Below are 27143 nucleotides of genomic sequence, written 5' to 3' on the forward strand. Positions count from 1 at the left end.
ACAAGCAACCTATTCGGGTATGCGCCGAACAAGTGTGCAAAGTATCATAATTGTACTCCTAAACCTCTGGGAGGAGTAGCGTATAGAAAATTGCTAAATTTTCATTGGGTGTTGGTAGCTCCGCCCACTTTGGGGTGCCCCCCCAAAATACTTATTTTTATTCGGGGTGACATCAACAATATGTGGTCCGAGTTTGGGGACTGTATCTTCAAAACTGTACGAGTGGCGGCGATTTGAAATTTATCCCTGTCAAAGTCAATGGGAAAAAAGGGGTCGTCGGGGGTCGCCACAGGGGCGGGGTGGGTGGGATCGCTTATTAAAGCACAAGCAACGTACTTTGCTATAAGAGGAATAAGTGTGGAAAGTTTGGCGCTTGCACCCCTAAAACTGTAGGAGGAGTAGTGTTTAGAAAATGGGGTTCGCCAATAATAATAATAATTTTAATAATAAGAAGAAGAACGAGCTGAACTCGAAGAACAGTATGTTGGCTATTTCATAGCCAACATAATAAGAACGAGCTGAACTAGTAGATCAAGATGTTGGCTTTTTCAAAGCCAACATAATTAATTAAGACCAAAATTCTATTTCAGTTAGACCAGTGCTGTCCAACTTCTGTGGTACCGAGGGAAGGAATTTTTCTGGCCTACATGGTGGAGGGCAGATAATGGAAGCCAGTGTTGACTCCCTGTTTTTAAACCACACCCATGTTACCACAAGACCATGTCCACATTAATTTTGGTAGCACACCAAAAAACCATATGGTTGGTGCTCACAGCAGGGATATCACTCATATGTGAAACAAGTTTAGTAAGTCATATTAAGACATACCCTTAATATGCCTCCTCCTCCCATGTGGATAACACAGCATCCCCACCCCCAACACATGACTGAAACACAGGGGCCTCTAACAACATTTTCAAATGCTAACAAACCCCCATAACAAATACCAGGCTTATATTCCACAGGCAGAGCAGAGAACACACAGGCAGAGTATGGCACACCCTACAACCATAGGGCAGGCAGAGTATTGCACACACAGGGAGCATAGGACAGGCAAAGTATGGCACACAGGGAGCATAGGGCAGGCAGAGTATGGCACACACATGGAGAATAGGGCAGACAGAGCATGGCACACACATGGAGCATAGGGCAGGCAGAGTATGGCACACACTGGGAGAATAGGGTAGACAGAACAGAGCAGGAGACAGGGAAACTTATCAGAACCACTCTAAGATGTTACAAGTGTGAACAATGCAGGGGGTTTACATGTGTGGACAATACAGGATTTTATTGTCGAAATTTGGGGTTTAAACAATGCAGGGGAAAGTAAATCTCTGTAGTGATACCTTAAATATTACACATGGAAAGCCGACACAGCAGGCAGACTTTCATGTGGGGGCCACACAAGGGGGGGGGTTGCCAGTTGGACAGCCCTGAGTTAAACCATAAGATTAATGCAACAAAGGGACATCTGTTTTATAATATAATGTCCTGCTTTGTTAAAACAAGCAAGGGGTATTGCTTCTCCTACTTATATGAATATCCTAAGCAAATTTTTCTAACTGAGCATTCATAAAAAATGTAAGCAAACAACAAACTGTGTGTATTTTACATTTAAATGTATGCACTAATCATAGAGGCTTCCTTATCTCTATAGTATGCAGTATCATAGTATCATGGTTTTTTTAAAAAAGAAAACCTTCCAAAATATGAAATAGAACATCGCTAGCCATCTTTCACCTTTTCATTGATACACAGTTTATTGACATTTACGTATATAGATAAAAACCTACTTTATCTTTCTTTAGATGTTTTCAGGCCCTTCATATTCACAGATGTAGTTAAATTATGCTCTAAACAAATTCTAGTATTCTTCCAGTTATGCCATTATTAAAAACGCTGAAATGGTAACCACTAAAATAAATGTAGGTTCCTACATTCTCAAATACCTTATATTTTTAGGTTCATAATTGTCAGTACATAGTAACATTTAACCCCTGTATGTCGAAAATTCTGAGTTCCATATCAGAAACATGCTGTCAAACTTTCATTTTAAGTTGTTTCATCCTCTAGATTTCATAAGAGTCATAGGTGTTGGAAGTCAACTTTTGAGCATGAGTTACCTCTTTGAGCCCCTTGCTAGCCATAGGAAATAGTGTAATGTGTTTCTTTGGACTGTTTCTAAATCCCACCTGTAGTAATGCTAAATGTAGAGCCTTCACATCCCCCACAATACCAATATAACATGAACTTTTCAGAGCAGTGCAAATTTAGATCTGCAAGTCCTTGGGCAGTGCAAATCCATTTCACAGTGTCTTAAAAAGTACCAATGCAGAGCCAGCATTGCCCAGAAGAGAACTGCAAACATCACAGTCATGAAAAAAAAGACATCAATACATCAACACCAACCAAGACATCTAGGGGTTTTCATTCTCAAAGAAGCTAATTCTAGGGCTTTTTTGCCAGTTTGCTCAGTTCTCTTTTATCTGTTAAGCTCCTTCTACTGCACCCCCTGCTCCTTTTATGTCTGCAAAGTGGAACTCTAAATTGGAGTCGTATCTTCCTCCAGGTGAACACTCTTTCTTTGAACCCTTAACAGTGATTATCATTGATCCTTTCAAAAAGGAGTGAGTTGTACCCCCATATGATATATGCAGTATTTCAGCAGAGAGAAAAAAACATTTTCAAACCAAACCAGAAACAAGCTTCCATGTTTAGCATCATGTAAATTCAGACTGGATTGCAGTACACATTTTTTTACCACCAAAAACAGATGCACAAATTAAACATTTGACTAAAAGTTCAAATACACATCAAAGATAAAGAAGTGTACAATTCCTAAATTGCATCATTTAGAGTCTAGCGGAAAAATAAATGGTGTATGAAAAAATACACATTGAATGACTATTGTCACGCTTCCCAACATTTCCAGTTAGAAAACTCTGATAATTAAGTTCACTTTCATGATATTTCTGGTCATGCCCCAGTTATGCTCAGACATGACGGTCATAGCAGTCAAAACCAGCTGTGTGCCATTAGACTAATGAAAAACCAATCTAAGAAATAACCATATTGACTATGCAAATAGTTAATGTAAACATTTCTTAGTGTTAAAGCTTTAATAGTACCATTGCTTCTACCCCCATTTAGATAACAACATACATAGGTAGTTCCGACAGAGCTAGAGGATCTTGTTTTGCTTGCCCTACCTTGCATCCAAAAGCAGAAGTGCATAACTGTTAAATAGTCTGTATATTTTCCTTTGTGTCATAACAAAGCCATGTAACTGGATCTCCTAAACCCACGTAATGACTGTTTTTCTAATACTGCTAGTGGGTCTAACAAAACGATAAACATAGTGTGCCGCGCATTGCATGAATTAAGGCTTCTCGTGCATCACTGAAGCAAAACCATTTAGACAACCACAGGTATAAACAAAAACTCAATGAAATGTACTACCTTCCTTTAATTACAAGTGTTAATCTCTAATATTGTAATGTGTTTTTTAAAGCAAATAGCCTTTCTTCTGAATCCTTTAATTAGCCTGCAGCCCACCTGACACTTCTCCAGCCCCCCCCTCGATGAACTAGCCCCACAGAGTGTGAAACACTTCCTAAGAATGTGGAAAGTTTTCTAGATGTACTCGCACACCCTGGCCTTCACAGGAAACGGGTCCCTGGTGCACAGCAATGCACTCCAAAGGATGCAAAAAAATCACTGGCACACAGGTAATGCTGGCAGGAAAAAGCTTGCTTAAATTTTATTGCAGCATGCTGCAATAAAATTTAAGCAAGGTTTATCCTGCCAGCATTACCTGTGTCACACTTCCTAAGAATGTTATACAGTACAACAAATTGGAACAATTGTTTGTAGTAAGCCATTGCACAGAATATTTTATTAGGTATATTTAGATGGATTCATAGGGGCAAATTCACTAAGAAGCGAAGTTCGCCGCACTTCGCCAGGCGTAGTTTCGCCAGCGCAGATAAAATACTGTGATGTCTTTCATGAACACTGTTTGTAATCCAGCCTGAGGCTAACAATATTATAGCTTGTTGCATCTGATTACTGCTACTGGAAGACTTCAGACTAATGTCACACCAATCGATTTCTCTGCCGCAGAGATACACCAACAAAGAAAAGGTGAATGCAGCCTGATGCCACCAATAGTCTTCTAGCAGTGACTAGAGCTGCCACCTTTGCGCGGCTGAAACTTTAGGGAGGAGGGTAGTTGGTGATGACATAGGGTGGAATGCTGATTTTACCGGGTAGACTGGGTGACATTGGGGGCAGGGATTGTGCCATCAGGGGGTGGGTAAATCGCTGCATCAGTCAAGGGCAGGAAGTTTTGAGCCAGACAGCCATTTCAAAAACCAGGATGTTCTAGCAGTGTGCACATGTGGCAGAGTTTGGCCCAAAACCTGCATAATGGAATAGTTTTGGTCCAAAATCCACTTTGTGTACTTCCCAGACTGGGGGCCTGGAGAATTGGTAGAAGGGGCTCTGGCTGAAAACGAATTAGGGGATAGGAAAAAGGCTATAAAATGTTTAGTCTTACATCATTCTAAAAATTACACTTGTAAGATTGAAAATGAGGATTCAGTGTGCTACCTACATTTAAATATTTCTATCTATAAGTAACTTGTGCCTATTTTTCAGTGTTCTTTCTGTTGTAGGCTAGAACAATAATAAGTAAGTAGAAGAAGTAAGAATAATAAGAAGTAATACAGTCGTGTGAAAAAGTTTGGGAACCCCTCTCAGCCTGCATAATAATTTACTCCACTTTCAACAAAAAAGATAACAGTGGTATGTCTTTCATTTCCCAGTAACACTGGGGTGTTTTCTGAACAAAGATTTTTAGTGAAGCAGTATTCAGTTGTACGAAATTAAATTAAATGTGAAAAACTCTATTTTCAAAAATGTGGGTACGCTTGTAATTTTGCTAATTTGAATGCATGTATTTGCTCAATACTGGTTACTGGCAACAGCAAATTGGTTAGATTAGCTTAATTCCAATAATGACAAAAGGTATTTAAGGTGGCCAATTGCAAGCTGTGCTTCTCTTTGACTCTCCTCTGAAGAGTGACAGCATGGGATCCTCAAAGCAACTCTCAAAAGATCTGAAACAAAGATTGTTCAGTATCATGGTTTAGGGGAAGGTTGCAAAAAGCTATCAGGAAATGGAAGGCCACAGGCACAGTTGTTGTAAACCCAGGTCTGGCAGGCCAAGACAAATAGAGGAGCTGTATATGCAGTGGATTGTGAGAATGGTTACAGACAACCCAAAGATCACTTTCAAAGAGCTGCAAGAACATCTTTCTGCAGATGGTAGGTGGCAGGTGTATCTGTACATCATTCTACAATTCAGCATAATTTGCACAAATAACATCTGTATATCAGGGTGATGAGAAAGAAGTTTTTTCTGCACTCACGCCACAAACAGAGTTGCTTGTTGTATGCAAAAGCTAATTAAGACAAACCACAGTCATTTTGGAACAAAGTGCTTTGGACTGATGAGACAAACATGTAGTTATAAACACCTGCTACCTACTGTCAAATTTGGTGGAGGTTCCATCATGCTGTGGGGTTGTGTGGCTAGTTCAGGGACTGGGGCCCTTGTTAAAGTCGAGGGTTAGATGAATTCAGCCCAATATCAACAAATTCTTCAGGATAATGTTCAAGCATCAGTCACAAAGTTGAAGTTACGCAGTTGTTGGATATTCCAACAAGACAGTGATCCTAAACACACTTTGAAATCTACTTAGGGTTTTATGCAGAGGGAGAAGTACAATATTCTGGAATGACTGTCACAGTCCTCCAACTTGAATATCATCGGAAATTTATGGGATGATTTGAAGCAGGCTGTCCATGCTCAGCAGCCATCAAATTTAACTGAACTGAGATTTTGTATGGCTGAATGGTCAAAAATACTGCCATCCAGAATCCAGACACTCATCAAAGGCTATAGGAGGCGTCTAGAGGCTGTTACATTTGCAAAAGTAGGCTCATCTAAGTATTGATGTAATATCTCTGTTGGGGTGCCCAAATGTATGCACCTGTCTAATTTTGTTATAATGCATATTGCATATTTTCTGTTAATCCAATAAACTTTATGACACTGCTGAAATACTACTGTTTCCATAAGGCATGTTATATATTAAAAGGAAGTTGCTACTTTGAAAGCTCAGCCAATGATAAACTCCAAAGAATTAAGAGGGGTTCCCAAACATTTTCATATGACTGTATATATATATATATATATATATATATATATATATATATATATATATATATATGTTTGTCACTAGTCTGTTGTGGGTTCATTGAAACATCTTTGAGAAGCAGTATTGTGGCCCTTTCATAGACTGACCATAACATAATGGAAATGAGTAAGGCAGATAAAAGTAATTAGATATTAAATATAAAAATAATTCACTTTTTAGGCCACAGGCTTTATTAAGTAAACTGAACATAAATTATACAAGTGAAAACACTTCAGTAGTATACTTCTGAAGAGAAGAAAACAGAAAAGAGAGAGAGAAAATCCTATTACTACAGATACCTGGTGTTTTCTATTTCAATTAGCAAAACTAATAAAAGATATCTAGGCCAGAAGTTCCTAAATTGTGAGATTACCCCTGTGGGGCTCAAGAATTGAATTGGCAGTGCATCCCCATGTGGGCTTAAAGGGGAAGGAAACCTTGTCGGCGCTAACCCCCCTCCCCCCTCCCGTGTATTGTCCCCCCTCCCTCCTCCCCCCTGGCCTACCCCTCCCGCTGGGCAAATGCCCCTAACTTGTTACTTACCCTTCTGCGCAGGTCCAGTCCAGGGAGTTCACAGCCGACATCTTCTTCCACGCGATCTTCTTCCTCCTTTGACCGGCGTTTTGGCGCATGCGCAGTAGGAGCATTTCGCCGGTACGGATCTACTGCACATGCGCCAAAAGTCACGCGCATGCGCAGTAGATCGTACCGGCGAAATGATCCTACTGCGCATGCGCCGATCAAAGGAGGAAGAAGATCGCGTGGAAGAAGATGTCGGCTGTGAACTCCCTGGACTGGACCTGCGCAGAAGGGTAAGTAACAAGTTAGGGGCATTTGCCCAGCGGGAGGGGTAGGCCAGGGGGGAGGAGGGAGGGGGGGCAATACACGGGAGGGGGGGTGGGGGGTTAGCGCCGAGGAGGTTTCCTTCCCCTTTAAATGCAAAAAATGTACTTTCCTTTTCTGTGTTAAACTTTAGAGCTTAACTAGATTTGAGATTTTGAGGGTCAAACTTTATCTGACCTACAAAAACCTGTCTGGCAAGAGCACAAGATTTTGTGGGATGCTACAAAATACGATCCTCCCCTGCAGTAATGTAAATTGGATTTGATGTAATGTAAAGTCAGATGGAGTATTTTGTTCATACAGCTACATTCTACATTCAATTTTATTGAGAGAGAGAAAAAGTTTTCAAACACCATCAGATTTTTTTCTTGCTGAATGCAGACACAGTATGCAGCTTTTCCTTCCAACAGGCAGGCGGTAGAGCCCTGCATTGGGAAAACGCAGGACTCTAGCAGGTGGTGCCTGATGGCAAATCTTCTATGTAGTTTACACATCTAATGTTTATATCAGTCCCATTATTTTTTGACCTGTGCAACTACATATTATTTGTAAGATGTTGATCCAACACCATCCTTCAAAATCTCCACTCCCCTGAGTACAGACCCAGAGCAAATTAAGATTAATAAATACGTGGGTTGTTATCTACCTCACATAAATATATACTTGTATGAAACCTAAGATGTATAGTTTAGTAACAAGGGAGAGCAGTGTACCACTATTTTGAAGTGTTAGAGCTCATCAGCAGCTGTGGTCTCTAATACACCTCTGAATTTTTCATTCCCAATGCAAAATGCATTTGGGGATTAAGGAATTAATCCCTACATGCAGTAAATTTCCCCCCACATGAAGTAAATTGCTAAATTTGCAATGCCAGAATTTTTTTAACACTTGTTGCTGTTCTTGAATTGTATTAAGGCATTAGAAAAATTTGTTACATTTGGGGGCAGATTGACTAAGCTCGACTGAATAGTTCGAATCCAAAAATATTCGATTTTCAAAGTAATTTTTTGGGTACTTCGCCCATCGAATTGGTCAAATTCGATCGAATGGAATGATTAGAATGACTCGAAGTAAAAATCGTTCGACCATTCAATAATCGAAGTACTGTCTCTTTAAAAAATCCGTTGACTCAATACTTCGCCAAATAAAAGCTACCGAATTGAATGTTAGCCTATGGGGACATTTGCTCTAAAATCCTTCGAATTTGATATTTGAATTCGAAGGATTTTACTTCGAGGGTTTTTTAACCTTTCGAAATTCGACCCTTGATAAATCTGCCCCTTAGCTCTTTAATCCTATATGATTATTTAGCATAAGATTTATTTGGTAATCATCAAGGTTCTTTCTGTTGATAAGGTTGTATATTGTGTTAAATACATTTAGTAGCTATAATTGCTACATCTTGTGCTATACAGTCTTCAGTCTACAGTCTATAGATGATTATAATAAATGTTATTCAAAGCCATCTATCTCATGTGTAAGCTATCTGAATATTTTAAAACGTTTACACTAATCCAATTCATTCTATGCTATATTGATTTACACAGAATAAATTCAAGCACCATACAAATGTGCTACAGACCAAATCTATGGATATAATTGTTCTTACTCTATAGCCTTGGCGGCTGCAGCCTTTAAAGCCTGCTTTATGTGCAGATGTTCGAAAAGACAGCTCAGAAGCAAAAGGAAAAAACAAAGTGTCAGTGGGGGATGGGAAATGGTATTGCACTTAGCAAATGAAAGTCATAACTTTAGCATTTGAATCTTGGCAGAAGACTGAATTAAAGTAATAATGTTGATTTCTTGTAAGACCATTTTCATTTTAGTCTCATTAGTAGGCTTTTGATGTATGGCCTATTAAGGATTGGGAGGTTTGCCAGATATGCAATCTAAACCATGCCCTTCCCTGTACAAATTTATAGGTGAGTTATGATGAAATCCCTCTTGAATAGTAATGCAGTCTTCAGACCAAGACAGTGATTAAGGAGAAAAGCATCATAATCTGAGCCAGTAGCATATTATAAGGAAGTGTTATCTGTAGCTTGTGTTTGGCTTTGTTTTATAATTTGCAAAGCGAAAATTTCACTGCAGATTGTGCCCCAAGTGAGACACTAGGCACTTGTTAGAACAGGGGAAGGAGGGTCATTGAGTGTTTGTTGGCCATGGAAAGCATTATAGCAGCTTTATTAAATTAGATTGTTTTATAAGGAAGTTAATTTGCATTCGAACCATTTAGTTCATGTTTAAGGAAAAAAAAGGTTAACATTCCCACATAAGGCAGAAAATGAATTATAATTCATTTCGAAAGAATGAGGGAAAGAAACAAGCTCACCCAGAGTCCTTTTTAAGTGCTTATGTTAGGGGCGAATGGGATTCACCCCCTATAATGCCCATCTTTAAGTAATAGTTCTGTTGCATCTTCACACTGTTACATTAATCAGTTGTTACAATTTTTCACTGTGGGAACACAAACAGTGTATGTTGCTTTAATTTTTAATTACAATTATGAAGGAATAGTATGTAGCTGAGTATATTCCTGTCACATTAGGAAACAGACATTGACTTTAAAAACTTACTTTACTATATAAATGTTCTAATAAAGTATATTTACTTTTACAAGCTAAATGTTGTAGGTAAACAGGTTGTAACATGGTTAGAGTTTAATCACTGCGAGCAAACAAATTGAAAAGCCAACAATTAACTTTAATCCAACTGAATTACATTGAAGTGTGCAGAATCCATTGAATCCTGACATTTATTTGTCTGACAATGTCTGGCAGCTGCTCGCTTTCCCACCTACTGCCTGTCTGTTTCTGTTTCAGATTTATTAAAAGCCTTCAAATCCGAATAATTCTATTACATAGCTCCCTCTAGAAAGAACATGTATGTATAAAGGAGTTTTATAAAATGGAATGGCAAAATAAGGGCATAATAAGAGAGAGGGAACAGAAGGGAGAATAACCCATGAGAGGGGAAAAGGAGGCAGTGTCACATGTAAATGTAATTTTTATTATATTTTATCCCTGCACTATCATTCCTGAACAGGTGACTTTCTGGATTTGGTTTTATGTAACATGATTGCTGGATAGCAATTGTATGTAAAAAATGGATCATTTTTTAAAAATGAAGAATAATATGAACCTCTCAGAATGTCATAGTTGTCTGAGTAACCAGCTGATGAAAACTGCTTGGATCTCTGAATGAAAGCTGTCATCACACATTTCTAGCTCACAAATGAATTCCCATGAATGCACCAAAGAGTAATGTTCCCTGGCCAGATTGGTGTTTAGGACATATTTAACTGATGTGTTAGCTTAGATCAGCCCCCTTGATTCCTTGAACTCACGGAATCAGAAGACAAGGACACACTGGTGACGGCTCATGTGGAGAGGTCAATAATTAAAAAGCAAAACCGGTTTAGTATGGTTCACTAATATATCATTGTACCACATATATACAAATATAAAAATACTGTACATTTTATGTTTTTTTTCTGTACTCCCACATAGGGAAAATATTGAATAACCAATTTGTTAAGATTATCTTTGGTGTTTTCAAGCAAGGTTTTATTTGAAAAACACCTACCATCAGTAATACCAAGTTGACAAAACTTTTTGCTGTTCAAATTTATATGTTTATAGGGCAAGCTTTCTACTTTTTATATTTAATCTACTGCAGCTCTTCATTCATATATAATGTGAGCGTTGTGGCATTATCTGTTTAGTAAATTTTTACAACCTGGCTTCAAGACACAGTCTTGCCTCTAGTCAAAGAGCCATCAATACATGTTGTTAACAGTGTGACGTTATGGGGGAACACAGCGGAGTTGCACCATAAACTCCAGACTTAAAGGAAAAACAGCTGCTTTCCGGCAGCAGTAAAATGGAAACAGAAAACAGGCTTGAATTTAGCCTAAAAAATAGGAATAGCTTACTTCAGCAAACTACATTGTCAGAGGACCTTTTCCAGTGAACAGCGGGTTACCACCACAACTCAATACTCTCTCAGACACTCACCTGCTGCTCACTTTCACCCCTTGGATGTCCAGCCCACACCTCTGGGATGGCTCAAAACATAAAAAGGGGGATATATATCTGCCATCCATGATATATCCCCTCTAGTTATGAGTGAAATTTTTTGCCAGTTTTGTTGTTGCACGTCATATTCACCCTGTAGAAATTGTGCTTAACTAGTGTTAGTAACACTCACGTACAGAAGCATTTCAACTTTTCAAAAAGGTCAATTCATTTAAAATGTTTAAAATAACTCTATTTATTTTATAAATAGTTTTATTAGAGAATGTACTTGACTCTATGTCTGGTTTTTATCTAAATCGTTAAAGAGTTAAAGACTGTGGTGATAAGAAGTGGTAAAGGCACACTATTATCGAATATGGAATACTTGAACTTTTATTTATCCAAACCATATTTATAGGTTTGGGATCTCATATTAGGAAACCCAATATCTGGAATGCTCTAAATTATGGAAATATTATCTTCCTTAGCAAATACATTTTAATTAAACAATTCTACATGTTTTTAATATTTTCTTTGTAACAGTAAGGGGCTGATTCACTAAGCTCGAGTGAAGGATTCGAATGAAAAATACTTCGAATTTCGAAGTATTTTTTGGGTACTTCGACCATCGAATTGGTTAAATTCGTTCGAATTCGAACGAAATCGAACGAATCGAACGAAAAATCGTTCGACTATTCGACCATTCGATAGTCGAAGTACTTCCCCTTTAAAAAAAACTTCGACCCCCTACTTCGGCAGCTAAAAGCTACCGAAGTCAATGTTAGCCTATGGGGAAGGTCCCCATAGGCTTGCCTGTGATTTTTTGATCGAAGGATTTTCCTTCGATCGTTGGATTAAAATCCTTCGAATCGTTCGATTCGAAGGATTTAATCGTTCGATCGAACGGAAAATCCTTCGATCGATCGATCGCAGGATTAGCGCTAAATCCTTCGACTTCGATATTCGAAGTCGAAGGATTTCAATCCGAGGGTCGAATTTCGAAGTATTTTTAACTTCGAAATTCGACCCTTAGTGAATCGGCCCCTAAGAGTCCATGATAATAAATAAGCTGTGGCAAAACAATCCTATTTGATTTGCTTCAATGTGTTTTAAATAAACTTAAAGGGCACCTGTCCTCAATTTTTTTTTAATGAAGGTATTTTCTTTTTCAATGTGTCGGCTATAAATGAAGCTAGAAGTCTCAGCTTCATGATTATGATTTATTACAAAATCCATATCCTTTCTTCTTGTTACATCACATCAAAATAGAAATCAATCTTCACATTATTTATGTGAAAACCATTGAGCTCAGATTATTATTTACAGTCAGCTGCAAACGTCAAGCCAAGGCTTACAGTAATAGCTAGTGATCTAAGAATTCCAACATTATAATTAAATTATATTCATAATTTAAACATGAACATAAACATAACAATGATAACAAATCAGTTTCTAGAATTGGCTCAACCAAAAAAACAGTACTACTATTTAGAAAGGTTGAATAGAAACAGGATTAAAAGTGAGCTTGAAACAGTGATTTAAAACAAACGTCACTGTGTGGTTATATAAAATTGTATATCATTGTCAGGTGGCCATATGCCATTTCCAGGGAATTTGTAACTAAATAACGCAAGGACACTATCACTGAAATATTGCTTAATTAAAAAAATAAACTCAATTGTCAATAATTGCCAGTAATTTTCATTCATTTGATTTTTTTTTAGAAGTGGGGGTTATTGTCGGTTATGTAATAAATTGGCCAGGTAGTAGTTGTAACTGTTTGGTATTTTAAAGGGTTTGTGCTGCACTGTCATATTTCACTAGCTATTGGCTTGTGTTCTTTGTCACATAATGTATGCCCCTTACTGTTACGGTACTATGAAAATTTGGCCTTACCAAAAACGTACCTATCATTACAAAACGTTTTTTGATGCAAACCCCTATATACTAAGGTTTGTTTACAAAGAACTGCACCATAGAATTATCTTAAATGGTTTAACCATTGTGAATCTTGTTAGCACTCTCTGTCAAAGTCAGACAGCCTCATTACATATGCTACTGCTGTTTTGATGCAGCAATTTATAAGTCTGTATAGAATTTATGGCTTAAATAAAGTGGAGGATTAATTATATGTGAGGCCCCTAGGCTACACTTTCCACAGGGCCCCCCTTCTAGGCTACTCACTCTCCCACAATCCCAGACACATGCAGATCCAGGCAAACATGCTCTCGGGTCAGGTTCAGCAAGTGCCAGTGCTCCGGTACATACGCAAGCCCTGATTTGTGGTGGAGCCACAAAAACTCAGGCCTAGGGTGGCTAGAATCTAGGGGCAGCATGCCACCCAGCCGCATAGTATGGAGCACTGGAGATGCACAGGTCCCCGGTACTCAAGCAAATGCGTACATGCGACTGCTGGAGGAGATGGCGGGGGCATATGTGCAATGGCAGATGGCCGGCACTAGGAGGATTCTGTGAAGGCTGAGCTACTGTGTTTTTAAATTTTTGTGACACGCTGCTGGACCAAGTTGGAAAAGAGTAGTCCTGCACATTTTTCTTTTTTTGCCACGAAAGAGTAGTTGGCCGTGGGTTTGGGATTTTGGTGGTTCTTTCCCTGTTGTTTCCCATTGGTCCACACTTGTGTCACTAAACAAGCTGCGCAAGAGTTCTTGCTGGCCATATTGGGGTGAGAATTCGTTGGTGCGTTTTCTATTAAGGTGGTGCCCAGATCTAACGTGTTAGCGACCATCTTGGATTACACGTTGGCTGGAGACGGATGTGATCATCTATTGTTTCTACACTTCTACCCAGTGCCAGAAGCGATTACCGCCACCACGGTGTTCCTGCACAAACCACCTCGTCTCACTAGGGCCAGGCGTGCTAAAACGCCTCTGTGGCTGCAGAGGGTAGTTCCTGTGCTATTACAGTTCGACCAGCCCAGTGCTTCTTTAACCAAAAGATGGCAAATGAAGGTTGGGGTGGCTGGCTGGATCTGGAGGTCCTGGCTGGGATGACTCCATTCTCGCTTCGTGATCTGCCCTTGACTGACACTGGCTGAGGTACATGTGGAGGGAAGGAGTCTTTGCGGAGAAAGTGGGAGATGTTTAAAGGGGTCCCTTACTGCGGCGCTTGCGGCTGTGAGTTTCAAGGAGGGCTGCATGATTTTGAAGCAGAGTATCCGCAGTGAACCCCAAAAGGACCTGGAACCTCCATCAGTGCCCATGAAGTCAGATGTTTCTGCTGCAGAGGAGGGACCTACTTTATTAAGGACTTTCTTTAGATGCCTAGAGTGTAGCTTTATTCATTGATTGAAGGACTGTGGAAAAAAGTGGGTTCTAATAAAAGACTATTGAGCCCCACCACAATTCTTTTACTTCTATTTACTCAGGGGAGTAGCATCTTCTTCCATCCCAAGGATTGGCAAGTGTGGACCCTTGGGTGGGAATACAGTTTGGTAAATGGTGGTACCTTATTAATCCAGTGTTGGAGTGTAAGTGAAGTGAGGCGTAGTCCAGTAGAGACACTCCTGTGTGTTGTAATAAAGTTTGACTAACTACAACTGATACAGTATTATGTATGCTGTTTTTCTCTTTACAGTGACCATTGTTTCGTGGTATGCCTCAGTAGAGGGTACCAGCAGAAAAATGTATGGAACTGTGTTATTGCACTATTGTTTGATATGGTGTGGGGGATGTTTTGTACCATTGTCGGGACAAAATGGAACTTTCCCCTGGGTGTATGTAGGGACCCATAGGGTTAATGCCCTATGGCTTTAAATCCCTACACTTCCTGATCTCCCTAGTTGTTGGGCAGATGCCCATGTAGCTAGTTTTAATTTACATATCCCAGTTATTGGCCAGGAGGCACTATGACCACTTCCTGTCACACGTTGGTATAGTGAGTTAGAAGGTGTGGATCTTCCTCTTTGGCTCCTGGTGCCTGACCCATCCGAGTTTCCATTGAGCCTGGGTACACCAAGGCACATAAAGCCAGTTTGCCTTATAGGGACCTGAACTCTAGTGTGGAAGTTGGGGAGCAGGGACCCTGTGAATGAGGCTAGTGAGTGTCAGGAATATATAAGAGTAAGGTAGACAGGGAAGATATAAAGAGCAGCTTTGTGCTCCAAAGAGGAGTAGCAGGGAGTAGAGTCCCAGGCTGTAAGATTTGCCTACAGTGAATGGACATAGTGGAGAGGGTGTCAGGCTTTACGTTCTTCTCCCTGACCACTCCACTGGGTGGGAACAAGACCACGTGTGAGATATTTCTGCCTGGGGGCAAATTGTATTGCCATGACTACAGGGATTGTACCTGCAACTGACTCTGATATACTGTCTGAGCTGAGTGCCTATATATTCTGCAAATGCCTCTGTACTGATGTAAGTACCCTGTGGATCATTTGCCTTTGGCAAAAAAATTTGTCCTGTTTGACTGCAAGAACCTCCTGGCGCCCACTTCTTATTGGTTAAAGCACAGTAGCCTGTGGGAGATGTAGTTGCACTACACCGCACCTTCATTTCTTCCACTTTGCAAAGGTCTTAAGTGATAGAGTCCAGTGTAACCCATGCTCTAGTATGCTAGCTGGTGATTAACGCTGTTGGCCTGGATAGTCCAAAAACGTGTAGTTTCTCTCCTAATTCTATCCCTCGCTCCTCTGCTCCTTTCCCTATGTATCACTGAACTCTCACTCCCCCTTCTTTGTTTTCTCTCTACAACCCTCAGCAACTTTATTAACATAAAACACTAGCAGCAAGTAACAATAATAACATTGATAATCCCCAACAGTTCCCTTACACACATACAAAAGATGGAGAGAGAGAGCTGGATGCAGCCATGTGTTAGAGTGGGACATTAAAAAACCTAATGTCACATGCCTTTATGCTGATTTTGAATCTCAGTTTTTGGGTTATTATATCATTTTATAATGTTTAACTCTGTAGCATTTAATGCTTGGGAGCTCATTAGCATATAATGCTTTGGTCCACTTACTACTATGGGATCACTGGTATTTTTTTGGTGTCGGTTGACTTTTTATATAATAGAGGTTGCACTGAATGTGAAGAAAATATATAGTGAGGGTGGCTTTCCAAACGCTTTCCATATAACTATTTACATTTTTTGCCACATTTTTGAAAAATTCTTAATTGTGTATGTGGTGCCTGGTTCTTTAACTGAACGTCATCTTGTTTTTTTGTTGTGCTGATAATCTGACATAGATTTATGTGATTAATTTTACATGGTATTAAATGCATTACATGTGCACTAGTGCTCACATACATACTCACAATATTCTACTAATTATTAAGCTAAAATATCTATAGCTAAAAGTTTAGACTAAACCAAATTGGTCCGTGGTGTCTGTAAAAGCTAAAGTAATGCATGAAGAATGCAGAATGTTTAACAGATGTTAAAACTGGCTTATAGTTCAACTTTTTTTATAGAGAGGCTGTTTTGCAGTAAGAATAGCTACAGGGCTGGCTTAAACTAGAAGGAAGATACAGTTACATGCTTACATGAACAGTGTGGTAATGTATGTTCCATTTTTTCTTTTTGATGAGATTTTGTTACATTTGGCAAAATGAAATCCAGATTGGAAGGCCCAGAACTTTGGTTGTGGGTGGCTTTTGGATTGCCTATAACGCAACATTTTCTTACTGGGCAAGGTTAAAAGTAGCATTGACACAACAAAAAAAATTATAATTTTAACATTTCAGGTTCATTTTGTTTTTACCAATGAGACACCCAACAAAATGTATACATGCAACTTATTTCAGGTTAATTTTGTTTTTTGTAAAATGAAACACCCAACTTTTAGTAGCAAGCTCATAAAAAGTCAAATGCTGTTAATATATTAACATAGACACTTTTAAGATACAGGTATGGGATCCGTGTTTGGTTATCACGGCAACCATCCTTAACAATGTCAGTACACAATATTTAGGACAATAAACATATTTCAAACATATCAACTATGCAGACTCTTATAAGAATAAATATTGTTGAGGCCAGAAGGATGTAGCGATTTTAATTTGTTTATCCACCACAACTCTCTTTTCTTAAGTTTAAGTTCTGGATCACCACCCCATTTGAGTGGTGGTATACTTTCCAGTACCGTACATTTTAATTGGTCTGAAGTGTGACCTTTTTCCAGAAAGTCATATTCCCCAAATGGATGGATGATTTAAGGTGTGAGATACGTGACATCACCATCTGGGTGGTCTCACTTATATAGATGAGACCACACGGACAGGTCAGCACATAAATCGCAAATTTTGGAAAACATGTGTAATACCCCCATAATTTCACTGTCTTAGGGATGAATAAATTCTTTCCCCTTAGGAGGCAGATCGACGGGCATGTATCCATGTTTGGGTTGTAACCGCTGCCCATATGTCTCTAAGGGGAAATAATTTGTTCATCTCCAAACTAGTAAAATAGTGAAATTACAGGGGTATTACACATGCTATAGGTTACTGTACCCAGGCAAACGTAATGCTTTTTATTACATAACCCCAAAACGTTTTAAAATGCAGTAACCAATTGGTTGCTATAGGTTACTGAATCTGTGTCTTTTATTACATAACACCATTTATAATGATTTAGGATTAGGGTTGTCAGGTGTGGTGGCAATGTGGTCTAGCCAATTCTAACATGTAAAAGATTATGGTAATTTACAGTCTTTTTCTCTGGAAAGTGGCTCAGTACCATTCCTTCAGCATTGCCCCACCGCTGGATGTTGTTGCTTAGGTAATGAAATGATGCTCTGATTAAAGTGAACTGGTTGATTTGCCAAAATTAATACAAATAAACACAAGAGAAAGTAATTTTCACATCATCAGCTGCCATATCACAGCGAACCCTATATTGGCCTTTAACTGGCTGTTTCCAATGGGCATCATAAAGCAATCTCTAATACTTGTGTATTTCACAAGAATTATCTCAACATCATTGGAGGAGGTTGCACTAAATTTGACTAGGTGCAGTAACCCACAGGGACCAATAAAATGTTTGCTATTAAACAAACAGGTGACCAGAAAATGCTACCTGCTGATGATATGCTGTGGGTTACTTCACTTGCATAAATTTATTTGCATCTTAAAGGGGTTGTTCACCTTCCAAACACTTTTTTCAATTCAGTTGTTTTTAGATTTTTCCCCAGAAATAAAGACTTTTTTCAATTACTTTCCATTATTTATTTTTTACTGTTTTTCCAAAATCTAAGTTTAAAGGTGAATGTTCGTGTCTCTGGTGTTTGAGTCTGGCAGCTCATCAATTCAGGTGCAGACTCTGAACTGTTACAATTTTGCAACATTGAGTTGATACATTTCTCAGCAGCACTCTGGAGTATTAGCAACTATTGTATCGATTCTAACAGCTGCCTGTAATGAAACCCAGAGATTCTGCTCAGCAGGGATAAAGATAAGAAATGTATCAACTAAATGTATCCATTTAGAACAGTTGCAGGGTCAGCGACCCCCCCCCAGAGCTGCTTCAGAAGGTGAAAAAATGACACATTATACTTCAATATTCGAAAAACGGTCACACACAGAAAATAGAAAAAAGTCGTTATTTCTGGTGATCTATCTGGTTGTTTGAAGGTGCACCACCCCTTTAAGGGTTCATTTACATCTGTAAGTGCAGTAAACAAAGTGCAATTGATATGTTTTCCCCCATAATGCATTCTTTTTTCTTTACAATTCAAAATTGCAACTATAAATAAGCCCCTCGGTTTGCAATGGGAGGCAGGAAAGACTGAGACTATATGGAAGTGCAAAGAGTGACGCAAGTACCTTTAATGGGGTTTTACACACAACTGACTGTAGGGAAATTTGCATCAATGCAACTGTGGCATTAGACGTCAGTGAACCCATATATAGTCTTTTATTACATTACCCCATTGGCATAGCATACATCTAAAGTGGGAAATTTCTGATAATTTGTTACTGTGCTGCAAGGATTTTCTTTTCAAATATTTTTGTTAGCTGAAGTTTTACTCATACAAATATTCCAGTAAAAAGATATAGTTCTCTAGCCAATCAGTTGCTAATCTATTAGTGTTTAAAGAGCTAAGACTGAAGTAACCCACTGTTTATCATACATTTTTGGGTCGGGATATCCTGCTTTGTGATCTCAGCATTTTAAGGAAACTCACACAGATGTCTGAGATATATAAAGCATCCATTGTGTGATCCAGCAAACAGACTTCCTGTTATCAACTGTTCTACATTTCCTACTCAATGTGGAAAAATAAGAACTAACAAGGAATACTGTAGATAATGAAAATGAAAAGCTTAGTTAATATTTAGATAAATATTCAACCACCAACATCAATCCAGAAAGACTGACTTTGTCTTGTCAAACATTATATTGTCCTATTGTAATAATTAATTACTAAAGAATAATTAATCATGCACACTGCCATACTCAACTTTATGCTGGACATTTATACTTGTAACATGGTTTAACATACACCCCATGGAATTCTTGTAAGTAAAGAATCAGCGATAACTTCCTTCCAGTGATGTATATTTATCTATGCATATCCGGATTTGCATTATAAAAGATTAGCAGACATTCATGTATTTGTTCATCACATTCATTTAATGTAAATGTTTGTGAAAATGCAACACGTAATAACAAGTGGGCAAGTGAATACTAAGGTTTCTGCAAACACTGCAACACCCTATTATTTTCTGAATTAAAATATTTATGTATTATGTGCAGTGCATTTAAGTACGTATAATGCATACTTTAGTTGTTAAAAATATCAGTTTAATAAAAAGTATCAGAAACTTTAAGGAGGTTATTTATCAAAGGTCGAATTTAGGTGAATTTTTTAATACATTTGAATGTACTCACAACTAATTCTAATTTAAAAGCACCAACTTGAATGTAAATTTGAGATTTAGCACTCCTCGTCCATGGAAACAGTTCTAATTCGAATATTCGCCACCTAAAACCTGCCAAATTCATTTAGAAGTCAATGGCAGAGGTCAGTTGAACCATTTGAATATGTTAATTGACTTCCTGTCATTCAAGGAAAACTCAATTAGAATTTGATTCGAATTTTCAGGTCAGGACTATTTGATCTAATATTAGACGTTCGAGTATTTCCATAAATAACCTCCCATTCAAGTTGTGAGTACATACGAATTTATTAGAGTAAAAAACAAATCACATGAATTCGAAATTCAAACCTTGATAAATAACCCCCTAGGTGACAAATATTCGAATTAGAACTGTTTCCATGGTCGAGGTGTGATAAATCTCACATTTGAATTTACATTCGAGTTGGAACTTTAACATTCGAATTTGTGAGTTTTGACACAAAAAGTTGTTGTTTCCTCTGTCTAGCTTTACTTTCATATCACGCTTTACTTTCATATCTCAGTTTATTTAAATGTGTTTTTAAATTCTACTGGCAATAAGCTTAGTTCTCTAAACACAAATGTTACTAAAATTTCAAAAATTAAATGAAACTACTTTTCCCAGAACTAATGTAAAAAATTGGGGGTTACTTCTATCTGAAGAGCCATACAAACTACTTCTGGCTATCCTGGGAAAGTAATGATTTAAATGGTGAACTGGGGATTCATTGAGGGTGTGATCACCTAATTCATACAAGAAAGGAAAAGTGTCGGACTGGCCCACAGGGATACCAGGAAAACTCCCGGTGGGCCCAAGTGTCAGTGGGCCCTCCTGCTTCAAAACATTATTCATGGCCATTACCTATTTCTATGAGAACAAAGAGACTAAACATATTGAATAATAGATTATAGCATGTAAAGAAAAGAGACTAGCAGAATAGAGGTTGAGGAGAGTAATTATAATAGTACTAATACTGGGCCCTGATCTAAGGTCTTTTGGTGGGCCCCTGGTCTAAGGTTTTTGGGTGGGCCCCTGGTGTCCCAGTCCGACACTGAACTCACCCATATCAATGAAAGGGCACAAAACAATAACAAGACCAACAATAAAATCACATTATTTTAACCTATGTACTTCTAAACAGGCCTTATTAAAGGTGACAAATTATCCAGACAAAACCTCAAAATAGTGCCGTTTTCACTTTTAATAGACAAATGTTAAGTAAGAAAAAACAAAAAAATACTTTTTAAAATGTATTTGTTTTTTTAAATAAACACTTGGAGGTCTGGATAGCTTTGTTAGTGTGAGTACTATCTAGAATAATTCTCAGAAGCCTGTCCCCCATTATATTAACTGGTCATTATCAGCATGTCTCCTTCTGAATGTTATGTAGTATTTTTCTCCCACCTTGTTTGCAGCCCCTTGCATAAATCACTATATTCCCTACAGAAATTTGCTGTTAATTTTCAACTTGCAGAGTCCCCTGTTACAGTGCTTACTTTAATGCCTCCCTCAGTGGGTAGTCTGTGCTACTGAAAAAGCAAACCTTTACTGAAATGGTCAGATCTATATCTTCTCATCCTATGCTGCTTACAAGCTTACATGAGCTGATCATATACCCTCTCTGTCCAATTGTCCCTCATGCCGAGTGAACAGAGAAGGGGCCAGGGGGCCACATGTGGTATGGCCATGTACTGATTGTTATGTCAACTGGCCAACATGGCAGATAACATTTTCTCACAGTAGCAGAGGCAATGTGAGGAGAGTGATCCAGCCTAAAGCTGCTGCAAAATTATATAGCATAGCAATAGTTAACTAAAAAAGCCACTGTGTACTTCACTTTAGCAGTGCCCTCCCATCATGTGCTTAAGGAAGAACTGTCTTTGAACCCTGAGCAACCAATATACTTTAAACCTTTTTTAAAACAGGTGTGATTTTATGTGGATTGCGTGTGTGTGTGGGGGCGATACCTGGATATTGGTGAGCTTTGTACTTTTTTAGATGCCAAAAAGTTTATATCAATCTGTGAACAATTATTACTGATATGGTAAATATTATATAATAATCTGTTTTGCCTAGTTCTCAAGCTGATTCTTGCTGTTCCTGTGTTACTAGATGTTTTTTATCGACCTGTATAACTGTTAATCGCCTGCTGAATTAGAGGTAAATACAAACTGATGTCCAAAGACCAGAATTACTGCATTAATAACCTGTTCTTCCTGTCAGTATACATGCCACAGCTAACCCTTTCCATGTTTAACTTGACAAGCCAGTATTATTTTTCTTGCGCTTTCTACACTTGAGTGCATGTTGTAGATAAATATATATATCCCCACAGAAGCTAGGTATACAGTCATATGCTCCACAGGGTCAAATTGTTTCTAAACGTGGCACAGACAACTACATACATATGTATACTTACATTATATGGTATTTCTCTCTTTTATTTTCTTTGATGATTTATTATATTTTATATCTAACACTCCTTGCCCATGGCAAAATGAGTTGCTGATTACATTATTATTGTGCTTTTCAGGTATCTACAGAACAGAAAGAGATAAAGGCACACTATATGAATTAACTTTCAAAGGAGAAAAAAGCCAGGAATCTAAACGTCTTGTGCTCTTCCGTCCATTTGGACCAATCATGAAAGTGAAAAATGAAAGACTCAACATGGCCAATATCATTGTGAATATTATTGTACCTCTGGCAAAAAGAGCAGACAAATTTCAGCAGTTCATGCAGAATTTCAGGTTTGAATATTTTGTTTTTGTAATTTTAACAAGTTTCACATTTCATGGTTTTTAAAATGTTAGCACCTTTGTTAAATTTTAAGATCACCCAGGAGACCCAGGTCTTATCATTAAATTGCAGTAGATTGTGTAGTAGATTTTCCCCTCATAATGACACACTGTAAATTAATAAAGAACACTAAGACCACATTGGCCACAACTTTATTAGTATGTTCATCCCAGATCTTTGTCCCCAAATATAACCTGTACTCTTATCAATAGATACCATTTATTATCGACACTGTACTTATAATCAGACCAGATGCTGGTCATTGTAAAAAGTAATGGGTATGTAACATCAGTGTTGAACAATATGAAAACAAGGCAAGGATCACTAACCCACAGTGAAATAAGAAAATAAAACAATCACTATTATCATCAATATTTATTTATATAGTTCCAGCAGGTTACACAGTGCTTTACTAGTTTAAAATAAACATAACATAATAACTTACAGTTATTACAGTTATGCAGTGAGCAAGCAAAGGATAAATAAGAGCTAGTTTTTATATCATACAGCCAACATATCAAGGCAAATAACCAACATCTAACAGGATAGGGTTTGCAGGGCAGCTTCTTTGTCCTGAGCTCTAATTACAATGGCACATAGCCTGTGGGCAGACGTGCTGTCACCAGTGCTGGGCCAAGGGTAAGAGGTGCCCTTGTTTTTCAAAACAAAACAGAAATGGTACACACATAGAAATTCTACTATTTCGCATATACTAGAAATAGATTTGACAGAATTTGATAGGTTTTTACCTGGTTTCTTTGGATAGAACAAGAGAGGCTACACAATGCTAATACACCCACTATACCCCCAGACTGCTTTACAAATGCACTCAACAACTGATTAGCCTGTTACTTCTCTCCATCACATTGAGGTACCATGCCCTTCTCCATACTATTCTCCCCACAATCACTCCTAAAAACTTGGATTGTACCGTATCAATTTCCCACTTCATCACCCTTTCCAAATAGCTTAGTGTCATAAATCCCATGTAATTGCCACCTGCGTAGATCAACAGTACATCAGTATGAAGCTCTCCAGCTGCCAGATCCATCACCTTATCAAAAAGTCCAGGCCACAGCAATCTTTAAAGCAACTTCAACACAACTAGACCCTCAGGAAAGCCAGTGGTTCCCTGGCACACTGAACTTCAGCTCTCCATCTGGCCCAATAGATTTAAGAGTGGCCCAACAACCATGCCACTCTTCCTCTACTTTGAAGCAAACAAACTGCAAGAAGCCATCCATGCTAACAAAAGCAACAGGAATTCTCCTGCAGCAAATCATTACTCTGTTCTACCAACACTCATCATTTGGGTCCCTTTCTAGAGGAGTGCTGGATGTAGGTAACTACAGAACTGCCTGGATTCCTAGTTTGCCTAACTGCATCTGGCCCCCTCCCACCAGGACCTCCATCTCCAAATTACTTATATCCTGATTATATACTAAGTATGATTGTGTAAACTTTTAATAGATCTCATCTCATTATTTTTTCTAACAGTTTAAAATAATATACCTGTTTGACATAACTGTTAGGAGTTAGTACAGCTTTTAATGAATTGAATTTAAAATGTTAATGTTTTTAACTTAAATTTGTGCATGGGTGATATCAATAACTTGTAACAAAAACATAACAGAAATTAGCATATAATGTAATTGGTGTGCTTCTCTTTAATTAAAAACTGCAAGGGTTGCTTGATTTGAAACTATGTAAATACCAAAGGAGACATCTAATCATAACCCAACTAAACAAATCTGTGGATTTATTTTTATACTGACAAGCTTTCAGATAGAGGATGTGATTAACAGCAGGTGAAACCAGTTTGCTTTGATTAAATCTGGTGTTGGTTGATTAGGACTATAATAAATCTGGATTCCAGTAATGCATCTGTATGCATGAAAGATGACAAAAGCTATGGGTTATTACTAAGTGATTGAAATTGCTTCATCTGCAGATGTTAATCATATGTCTAAATCTGCCCAATATAATCATTAATTATTGATTTAGATTTTGTCTAAAACCCCTGACATACAGTACTCTGTTTTACTAAATAATTGACAAAGTTTCTGTTGCTGTATGGCCTCATTTTAACTTTGAGCTGGCTTGTTAGGTAAAAATAATAGTTCTTTTACTTGATTTTATCAGTGGATGTGTTGGCAACACATGAGATTCCTCAAGAGCATTTGAGCACTGACAATGATAATTACTCTTTCCTAAAGAGCTTTTAAATTAAGCAGGACTACCTTCTGAACCACAACACACAGAAGCCCTAATACTGGCTCCATTCGCATGTACCTTTTATAAGAATACATGACGTATAGCAGGGTTGTTGGCTGCCATCTCCAGACACTTAACTTCTGTTTGTAGGAGTGTACTGGCAAACCGAGCAGTATATTATGATATATATAAATGCCTTTCACTCACATTTAAATGATAACATAATAGCTAGTACAGTTTTATGCAGAAATTAAAGAAAGTTTCTTTCTCCAGAAATGCTGATAATATTATTTAGTAAAAGTAAAGCTGACTATTATCAGTATTATTTTTAACAAACTTTTATCAATTGCCAACTTATCACTACTCAGAAGTACTTAGAAACCTTCAGTCCTTGAAGTGGACCTGCCACCCAGACATAAAAAGCCTTACATTAAAAGTCCTTTTCAAATTAAACATGAAACCCATTTTTTTTATTTATACATCCATACTAGTGATGTGCTGTCTGGCCCAATACCTGCTTCTCCATTTTCGGGCCGTGGGTGGGTTCGGGTTGAGCTCTTCTGCCTGCTCTCCCCACCAACGACCTTACACTGCCGACTTCCAGCTTCCGGTTTTAAAGGCATGCGTCTGCCCCGCCCCACCCCCTTTGTTACAGCATTGGCGGGGTGGATCCATAAATGGAGGTGAGGAAGCCAGATGCGGGCTGGCGCAGGTCAGGCGGATACGGCTTCATGTCTGGTGTGAGTCGAGTTTTTCTAGACCTGCACATCACTTATCCATACCTGTATTAATTTAGAAGTCTCAGCTGTCAATCATTTAATGCTTGTCTTAGGCAATCGAGGTGGAACAGGCAATTACTTTAATTTTCCATTCTGCCATAGATGTTACTGCACTCTTCTTATCCCCTCCCTTCTCACCATCTATTTGTGTAGCCAGTGCAGCTAGCCAGGTGCACCTTTCTGGCTCAAAATTTTGGCATATTGCAAAGCTTGAGTCAGGGTAGAACTACACAGGCATTTTGAGAACTGATACCTTCCGTTCTGACGTAAGAAAGCAAGGTGTCAAGTCAGATGCGCAGAATCTAAGGTAAGTAATAGGAATATCGGATGTGCATCCGACACGACTGTTAGAGGCGAACGCTGCATGTTGCATCTTCATCCGACAGCTGTGTCGTGGTGAATGCACACTGCGTCCGACATTCCTATTATTTACCTTAGATCCGGCGCATCCAACATGACGCCTGCGCTTCCTCGCGTCATGTCGGAACGGAAGGTATTTTTGGGTAGTTCTACCCAAAAATTGGTGACTGCTAGATGTGATTGTGAATTCCAAGACTAAAAGAATCAAGATTTAAATAATTAATATAGTGTAAATTAAATTTATTTTGCTCGACTTTCATCATAAAATTTAGATTGTATTTCTTAGGTTGATAGGTCCACTTTAAAGCTTTTATTATTAAATGTATTCTGCCCGAACTGGCTGAACCACTTCAGCTCTACTTTTTCCTGTTTCTGTCACTGACTAACACATTATTCAACTTATATCTCATTTACTAACTCTGAGCAAATTGTACCTGGGCAGTAAGCCATCACAACCAGATTTTTGCTTTAACTGAATTTTTGAATAGTGTTTTTATAAAATATTCAAAAGGTTTTGATATGGCCAATTTAATGACAAAGGTAACCATAATACAAATTTTCTTAATTTCTTAAAAATATTTCCATGCTACAAATAACAATGGAAAGTTATGCTTTATAACAAAAATAATGGTTGGCCATGATTTTAAAAAGCCATTTTCCTAAAATATCTATCTCTAGTTGCCCAGTTGTTGCTGTCATAACGCCCCCGGTAACCATTTGATGGTCTTCTTACATCACTGTGCCACACTTTTCACAGATCAATAATGCCACTGACAACAGCCATTAGGTTACAGCCTAAGTCCCATAGTTACTGGGGAACAAGTTAATTCAAAAGACATCTGATTTTAAAGTTGTTTGTAAATGGATGGTGGTGCATTGTTTGCATTTCTACTATTCAAAGATGCATAGTAGAAATCCATTCCAATCAATTTCAGAATGTTCCCCATGGTGGATTTGCTCTGGGTACTCCAGTCTCCTCCCTCACTCCAAAAACTTACAGACTCCAG

General features: G+C 38.3%; 1 protein-coding gene across 1 annotated transcript in view; it reads left to right on the forward strand.

The window, feature by feature from the left end:
• csgalnact1.S (chondroitin sulfate N-acetylgalactosaminyltransferase 1 S homeolog) overlaps positions 1–27143 on the forward strand; it is a 147184-nt gene that overhangs the window by 72968 nt on the left and 47073 nt on the right. The window contains exon 3 of the mRNA XM_018243555.2: positions 22518–22734. Coding sequence (XP_018099044.1) covers positions 22518–22734 — 217 coding nt within the window. The remainder of the gene's footprint in view (positions 1–22517; positions 22735–27143) is intronic.

This window comes from Xenopus laevis, chromosome 1S (assembly GCF_017654675.1).
Source record: "Xenopus laevis strain J_2021 chromosome 1S, Xenopus_laevis_v10.1, whole genome shotgun sequence".
NCBI classification, from domain to species: Eukaryota; Metazoa; Chordata; class Amphibia; order Anura; family Pipidae; genus Xenopus; species Xenopus laevis.